Source organism: Leptonychotes weddellii, chromosome 5, assembly GCF_054177405.1.
Source record: "Leptonychotes weddellii isolate Sample4059 chromosome 5, ASM5417740v2, whole genome shotgun sequence".
NCBI classification, from domain to species: Eukaryota; Metazoa; Chordata; class Mammalia; order Carnivora; family Phocidae; genus Leptonychotes; species Leptonychotes weddellii.
In genome coordinates this window covers 124,922,011-124,931,141 of record NC_138373.1, presented here as the reverse complement: position 1 = coordinate 124,931,141, position 9,131 = coordinate 124,922,011, and the positions used below count along the sequence as shown (strand labels likewise).

At 35.1% G+C, this 9,131-nt stretch overlaps 1 protein-coding gene across 8 annotated transcripts in view; it reads left to right on the top strand.

Moving 5' to 3' along the window:
* The window catches only part of PPP1R12A (protein phosphatase 1 regulatory subunit 12A), a 142,951-nt gene that overhangs the window by 63,805 nt on the left and 70,015 nt on the right, over window positions 1-9,131 (top strand). For all 8 annotated transcript variants that reach the window (XM_081822124.1, XM_081822119.1, XM_081822118.1 and 5 more), the window contains exon 3: window positions 2,259-2,377. In XM_081822124.1, coding sequence (XP_081678250.1) covers window positions 2,259-2,377 — 119 coding nt within the window. The remainder of the gene's footprint in view (window positions 1-2,258; window positions 2,378-9,131) is intronic.

Genomic DNA, 9,131 nt, shown 5'->3' with positions numbered 1-9,131 from the left:
TTTTACAATAATCTAACTCTTTTACTAGACTGTAAGCTTTTGGAGGGAAATGTCTGTGTTTGTTTTGCTTACCATTGTATTCCTGGCATATAACATAGTACTAGGTACATACTAGATACCTGTCTTAGCTTTGACTGGGATAATAAAATACCATAAACTGAGTGACTTAAACAATAGGCATTTGTTTCTCATAGTTCTGGGCACTCAGGAATTAAAGGACCAAGGTGCTGGCCAATTCTGTGACTGGTGAGGGCCCTTTTCCTGACTTGCAGATAGCTGCCATCTTGCTGTGCCCCTTATGGCAGAAAGACAGTGAGCTCTAGTCTCTTCTTCTTCTGTAAGAACAGTAATCCCATCATGGGTGCATCACCCTCATGATTTCATCTAAGCCTAATTATTTACCAAAAGTCCCACCCCCTAATACCCATCACATTGGAGGTTAGGATTTCAACATGAAATTTGGGGGTACAAACATGCAGTCCATAAAAACATTCCCTAAGTATTTGTTAAATTAATGAACACATTCGAAGTACCAGCAAAAGATGTAAATAAGTTCACAAGAGGAGAAAATACAAATGCCAGTAAACATATCCAAGTATTTTCAACCTCTTGTGTGATCAGGAAATAAAGTTTTATCCCCATGATGTTGGGAAAATTTTTAAAGATTGATAATGTCAATTGTCCATTTAAGAACATGTCCATTAGAAGGATAGTATGAAATAAAAGTATGATTCAGCCATACTGTGGAATATCTTTCAACTATTATAATGCATTGCATTCCTGTACATTGAAAACAATCTCATTAATTTTTGTTTCACAAAAAGAACCTCAAAAGTGACTGTGTACATATGTTTATATACACACATAGAAATTCATAGCAAAGTTACTAGGAAGATATTGTTCATAATGTTTATCTCTGGGGAGGGAGCATAATAGTAGAAGGAGAGGTATAAAGGTGTTCTTGTTTTTTTCTTTTTTTTAAACTGGACATTTTTACTATTTTTATAATGAGAATATTTTTGTGTAGTCCATAAAAATATATAAATAAGAGTTAAGTTAGTTAGGGACGTAGAGGAAAAAAGCCCATTCTTTACATATACAAAAGTAAAATCAGGAATGCCAAAGGAGCATGGGTTAGTTCTGGCACTATAAGCATAGTTCTGTATTGTTGGGGCCTAAAGTGTGATACAAGACAGAAGAGAAATGAGGCTGAAAAAGAAGACAAAACCAGCTCATTGAGGGCCATGTATGTTTTCTCTTAGAATGGTACAACCATGCAAAGATTTTTAAGTGGGAAATTGACTCCAGTCATTTTAAATGGGAGATTCTGGGAGATGTATAGTTGATGCAGTGAAAGAGATTCCTAACCTTTTTGTATCTGGATCACTTCGTCAGGTTTGATGAAGCATGTGGATACTTTCTCAGGATTGTATTTTGGATATATAAAATAAAATACAAAGTACACCAAAAACCAGTTCTATTAGGTTTCATTTTCAGAACATTAGAAAAACACATTTATGGTATAGTTATAATATGTGCTTCTTTAGTAACACATTAAAGAGACCTAAAGGTTCATTTAACAATTACTTTAATTTCAAAACAGTGATGATCATAAATAGTATTTTAAGATATCTGCATCAGTTGAATGACCTTCTGACTTTAGTCCCATCAACCCCAGGTTAAGAACTATTGCATATGGGGCACCTGGGTGGCTCAGTCAGTTGCGCGTCTGACTTTCGATTTCGGCTCAGGTTATGATCTCAGGGTCCTGGGATTGAGCCCCACGTTGGGCCTATGCTCAGTGGATTCTCTCTCTCCCTCTGTACCCCACACGCACATTCTCTCCCTCTCTCTCTCTCTCAAATAAATAAATAAATAAATAAATAAATAAATAAATAAATCTTAAAAAAAAAAACTATCATATATGGCATGAGACTGGGAGCATGGATATCAGTTAGGAAACCAATCAGTATGGAGGTAATGAAAAATTTAGTGGGGACAGTCTGAAATGATCCTATGGAAGACTTTCTAATTATCATTAAATAACATTTTTGTATTCATAAGGCAATGTATGTACATTATAGAAAAATTAGGAAATATAAATTAAAATAAAAAAACATGCTCTACTTTTTTAAAACAAATTAATGCATCTATCCTTGGTTTTTAGTGTTGTTCTTATGTAGGAGTTATCTCATTTGTTATGCCTTTAGTCTTAATGATACCGTCATTTCTTAACTGTTTTCCCTTTCATTTTATAGATTTTTGATTGGTCAGGGAGCACATGTAGGAGCTGTCAACAGTGAAGGAGACACACCATTAGATATTGCTGAGGAGGAGGCAATGGAAGAGCTACTTCAAAATGAAGTTAATCGGCAAGGTAATGTAAAAGCGACCTAAATGGAAGAAATGTTTAAAACTGTTTTAGAAAGAATATGAACTTGACTTTTTCAATAAAATAATTGTTGGTACTGAAGGGGAAATCATAATTTGAGTGGGAAAAAATCACCTTCCATAGCAATATGTGTAGCATTAGTCTGTTTGAAAAAAATATATGATTCTCAATTCTCCATCTTTTTTTTTTTAAGATTTTATTTATTTGCGAGAGAGAGAATGAGAGACAGAGAGCATGAGAGGGAGGAGGGTCAGAGAGAGAAGCAGACTCCCTGCTGAGCAGGGAGCCCGATGCGGGACTCGATCCCGGGACTCCAGGATCACGACCTGAGCCGAAGGCAGTCGCTTAACCAACTGAGCCACCCAGGCGCCCTCTCCATCTTTTTAATATTTTTAAAATTGAAAGAAGAATCATAAGTTGTAGGATCAGACATAAAATTATGTGGTAATAAAAGCTTTGGAGAGAAAATAGGCAAAGAGGATAGGGAAGCGCGCAGGATGAATGAGATACGTTGCAAATTTAAATAGAGAGGTAGTAGTATTTAAGCTAAGATCTGAATGAGGTGAGGGGATGAATCATGCATCTGGGGAAAGAACATTCCAGACAGGGAGCTACAAGTGCAAGGATGGGAGGGTGCATGGTTTATTCAGAGAAGCAATAAGTAGACTAGTGTGACTAAAGTATGCAAAACAAGGAAGAGGCTGGAGGGAGATGATGTCACAGAGGTAACAGTGAACCATACCACATCAAGGCCTTGTGGGCCGTTGGAATTACTTTGGCTTTTAGGCAGAGAGAAGTAGGGAGCCAGTGGAGGAATTGAGGTAGAGGAGTGACATGATCCGACTTACTTTAGAAAGGATCTCTGTGGCTGTTGTGTTGAGAATAGATTGTAGGAAAGTAAGGGCAGAAATAGGTGGTGGTGGACAAAGTGATGAGAAAAGGTTGGATTTTAGATATATTTTGAAGGTTTGTTCAAGAGAATTATTGAGTGATTAAGTGTAGGGTATGCAAGAAAGAAGGTATAAATGAGATATGAATATTGTGGGAAAAGTAGGTTTTGTGGGGAAAGTTCAGGGATTTATTTTCAGATACGTCAAGTTTGTTTTGCTGATTAGATATTTAAGCAGTTGAATCTGTGAATCTCCAGGTACAGGCTGGAGATACAAATTTGAGAGACATCAGTTTATAGATGAGGAGTAATTGTTTATGGGTAGAGTTTTGTTTAGAAGAAATGAGTATTCTAAACTGATGGTGGTAATAATAGTTTCACAACTCTGCAAATATACTAAAAACCACTGAACTGTATATTATAAATGTATATGAATTGTATCTTGAGATATATATATAATACATATTTATGTTTTATGTGTCTAGCAATTCTTTTTTGGGGGTACATACTCAAAAAGTTAAAAGGAAGGTTTCAAAAAGATATTTGTACACCCATGTTTATAACAGCGTTATTCACATAAGCAAAAGATGGAGGTAAACCAAATGTCTGTCAATGGATGAGTAAATAAACAAAATGTGGTATGTACATACAATGGACTATTAATTCAGCATTAAAAAGGAAATTCTGACACATACTGTAGCATGGATGAACCTTGGGGACATGATGGTAAACAAAATAAGACAGTCACAAAAAGACAAATACTGTATGATTCCACTTACATGAAGTACTTCAGGAGTCAGATTAATAGAGAAAGTAAGTAGAATGATGGCTGTCAGGAGATGGGAATGGGGGTTTTTGATTAATGGGTGTAGCATTTCAGTTTTGCAAGATGAAAAGAGTTCTAGAGATGGGTTGCACAACAATGTAAATGTACTTAGCACTACTGAAATGCATACTTAAAAATGTTAAGATGATAAATTTTATGTTATGTGTACTTTACAATTAAAAATTAATAATTAAAATTAATATGTATAAATAAAATTATTCTGTATGATTTCCACTATATTCCATTATGTTTAGGCAGTGATTAAATGAGTATTATCAGAAGAGAACTGTTTTACTAAGGTGTTAAAAGATAAAGGAAAGGTATGGAATATTGTTTTAGAAGGTAGGCACTTACTGAAGTATGGTTGATCATGAAATAGAAGCAAAGGAGTAGAAGCTAAGTTAGTACCTTGAAAAGAGATTTTTATTCCTGGGATTAGGAAAATTCATAATGACCCTAAATGTTTTTAAAAAAATCTTAAGGGGCGCCCGGGTGGCTCATTTGGTTAAGTGTCCAACTCCTGATTTCGGCTCAGGTCATGATCTCAGGGTCGTGAGTTCGAGCCCCACGTCAGGGCTCCATGCTGAGCTTGGAGTCTGCTTAAGATTCTCTCTCTCCCTCCCCCCCACCGCCCATCCCCCCTCCAAATGTGTGTGCACTCTCTCTTTCTCTCTCTCTCAAAAATAAAAATAATAATAATAATCTTAAGACACTGAAGCTGATAAGATATTTTAGTGCCTAAACAGAGTTGAGACATTGTAACAGGTAGTTAGAAGGTCCCTGGAGCCCAGGAGAAACAGGGCATACATTAGAAAAGTAGTTAAAAACTGGGGCTTGGATAAGTACACAGAAGAGCTTTTAACAGGAATGTTCTAGACAGGCATTTTGGAGTAATAGGATAGTCAAGGCTTGAGGAAACTGGAAAATAGATATAAGGCATCACAACCTGGAAAGAAGACTGCCTTACCTGCCCATATCTTGCTCTGATGAAAGCCTAGATGGATAGCTAACCATTTCCTGTTAAACACTCTTTTTATACTGCCTAATATTAGCAATTATCATGTGCTAGGAAGGGCATGGAGATGTACTGAAAACTTCTTGCCTTTGGTTTCCTTGTATATAAAGGAAGCTTTTTGCAAGACTGATTTTAATTGTAATGATTCGTTCAGTATTGGTTAATATGCCAGCAAATGCTCCGGGTGCTGGGTATGGAAAAGACAGAAAGGAAGAAAGAAGACAATCTTTATTCTTCAGGATTTCACAGCATATCAGAAGTGGCAGATATATATAAACAGAGCTTAACAATGCAGTGTGCTATGTGCTAAAATATAGATAGGAACAGAAGGTTGTGGAAGAACTGAAAAGGCTATGACTAACTGCTTCCAATAGTCAGTAAAAATTTCAGAATAGTGACATTTGAGAATGAGTTTGCTTAGCAGAGAAAGGAGGTGGTGGACAAAAAAGGCCTATCAGGCAAGGGTGTATCAGCATGTGCAAAGAAAAGGAATTGGAGACATAGCATATGCGGAGAACTCATTAGAATTGTAATCGAAATGCAAAGTCAAGACAAAATTAGTAGGAGGGTGAGACCTGAAAAATTAGGCTGGAGCCAGATGGTGAAGGACATCCATTTTGTAGACATTAGATGCAACAAGGATCTCCAAGCAGGAAATGGACTTGATTGGATTTGGTCTTTAGTAATAACAGCTGATGGCAGTTTGGAGGATGATTTAAAATGGGGATTACACGGTGGCATATCTTCCTCGAGGAAGGCTCTTAAATTATTCCAGCTGAAAGATGAGGACAAAACAATTACATTTAAGATAGAAAAGAGCAGGGCTGTCTTGAGGAAGTATTAAGGTAAAATTAAAACACTTGGATGAATAATTGAATGTGGAGATAAAGGAAGAATTGAGACCAGCTATTTAGGGAGTACATGAGTTTGTTTTGGGATATATTGAGTTTGTGGTAGCTAAAGGACATTCACATAACAATATTTGGTACATTGTTGGAACTTAAGAGATGTCACAATGGAAAATGTAAATCTGGGAGAATAATAGATGAGGGGGAGTTCTGAGAAATAGATGAGATGACCTTGGAACTGAAAAGTGAAAAGTGAAAAGCTAATACTAATAATAGTAGTTAACTCTTACTAAATGCTGACAATGTATGCCACGCATTGAGCCAGTTGGTTTTAAGTGCCTCCTTTCATTTTATCCTCACAACAATGCTAAGAGATTACTACTACTATTACCCTCATATTACACATGGCAAATTGAGAATCAGTGATTTACCCAAGATCATACAGGTAGGAAGTAGTACTGCAGTTCAGTCCCAAATAGTGTGATAGATCTCTTGAGCCCACACTCTTCATCATTGTACCATACTGTATTTTATTAAGAATGTCTCCTAGAAAATACTTTATGGTATTCAGTTTATTCATATAATGGGAATACATGAACTTATATAGCATAACTTTGTTCCAGAGAAACAAATTATAGGGATATTTCTAATAGATTTTAATAATTATAAAAAGAGCACCTTCAATATACCTCTTGTAGTGATAAGATTTCTAAAATTATTTATCCTGATATGAACGTTTTTATTTAATATTTTAAAATTCTTCAGTTCTTTCAGCTCTAATTTCTTAATAATATATTTGGTCAATAACTAGTTATGCTTAAGTAAATTGCCTTTGAAACTAGCAATGATTTGGAGCGCCCCACTGGCTCATTTGGTAGAGCATGAAACTCTTGATCTCAGGGTTGTGAGTTCAAGCCTCACATTGGGTGTAGAATTTACTTAAAAACAAAATAAAAGTAGTAACGATTGAGCCTTAGCTTAAAGTATTTCTGGCTTGTATTTTAATGCAATTGCCTTTATTTAGCTTGGGACACAAGTCAATCTTTGTATCTCCTAGCTGTGACCAAACTCCAATTTATTCTTATTTTTTCTCACCAAGAGATTTGGCTACATTTCAATCTTATATTTACTGTTTTTCAATAGTAGTAACGGATGTTAAATACTCTAATCACTTTATTATACCCAATTTAGTTTTGATATCTATTGTTTTCATTATTTAAAACCTTGCAATTGTAATAGGTAGGCTAAGGACCAATTAAATGCATTATAGAATTTTCTGTCTGTTAGACCATAAAACAAGAAAGGAGAAGCAGAATCATAGGCATTTAGAGCTGATAGTGATAGTTAATACCTTGGTGCTTACTCCTGATCTAAGCATTTCACATATCTCAATTAATTTAATCCTCACAACAACCTTAGGGGATAGGTGCTTTCATTACCCTTTTTTTACAAGTAAGTGTTTTACAAATAAACTGAATATTAGCAGAGATTTAAGTATCTTGCCCAAAATAATAGAGCTAATAAGTGGCAGATGAGGGATTGAAACCCAGCAGTCTAGGTTCAATTTCAGTGTTCTTAGTCCATTATACTAATATTCAAAGAAGTTACGGCTTTCTCAAGGTCACTAGCTGGTTAAAACAGTGGAACTAGAAAAAAAGTATTGTAATATGTAGTACAGTAAGGGTTTTTTTTTCTTCTAGATTTTAGTTAACTAAAGCAGAGCCTATAACTAATCAGTAGCATTTAAATTTTTTTAAAATATGAAAGTAAGTTTTTCTTTCTAACTGGATTTTCTTAAGCATAAGAAATTTCCCTTCACACATACTTTAATTTTAAACATGTGTTGCTTGTTTTTACATATAATTTATATGAGCATGATTTGGAGGCAAAAGAGGTAATTGCTTTGTAATTAGATAAAGATAGCATGAAACTAGGCAAATCCAGAAGTGAGAAGTATATATTTTTTAATTTCAGGTCCAGAGGAAATTTAGAATAGTAAAAGATAATAAAAGTAAGAATATTCAAGATGGTAAAGACAAAAAGCATAATGATAATAAAGAGTTCAGTGTTTTGAAAGACAGTAAAATATAAAGCATAAGAAAATAAATCAGTCTGAGAAAAATCATTTAGTAAAAATGTTATATTTAATGTATTACAATTATAACTTTATAATTTCTTTTATGAATAACATTAGAAGTCATCTTAAATAATATGAGATGATTATCTTTCGGTAGGAAGTTTTGATAATATAATTGATTCATTATGAAATGGTAATACTTTTTAAATAACAGTCATAGGTTTTGTTCATTACACGTATATAGTCTTTTTGGGAAATCTTTTTTTTTTTTTTTTTAATTCACTTATTCACTTAGAGAACACGAGTGGGAGGGGCAGAGGGAGAGGAAGAGAGAATCTCAAGCTGAGTCCGCACTGAATGTGAGCCCCACTTGCGACTCAATCCCACAACCCTGAGATCACCACCTGAGCTGAAACCAAGAGTTGGACACTCAACCGATTGCACCACCCAGGCGCCCCCTTTTTTGGGAAATCTTATTGCAAGTTTCTTTCAGATGTGATAATGAGATATAACAGTCTCTAGTTTGAAGATGACTTTACCTGTACTTAATGTAATTTGGGGATTTTAAAAATGTTTTCAATTATGGTCTACTTTTTAAAAGTTGAGCTTCAGTTGAATGGTTTAGTTGTGCCTTGAATAATTGGTAATTTGCTTAGGCAAGGGAAGGATAACAGACCATGTAGAAGATAATAGCTTGCACAACAGCACACAAGCATGATGTACTTGGGGACCTTGGTGGAGATCTAGATGGTAAGAACACTGGGTGATGCTATAAGAGAAAGAGTAGATGTTAAAAGTGTATTGAGACCAAATCCTATAAAAGGCTTTGTCTACTACACAAAAGAGTTTGAGTTTTGTCTTACAGGAGGTGAGCAGCCATTGACAAATTTATGTAGAAATGTGAATGATTATATTTTGATATGGAAACACCGGGCTGGCATTGGTGTAGGAAATGAATCAGAAGGTACTGAGGTTGAGTGAGTAAAGGGCCAGTAGTAGTAGTAGTTAAAGTGTGGGATATAGGACATGAACTAAGATGGTGATGAACTATGATACCATCAAGATGACAGTCTAGGAGATGGCA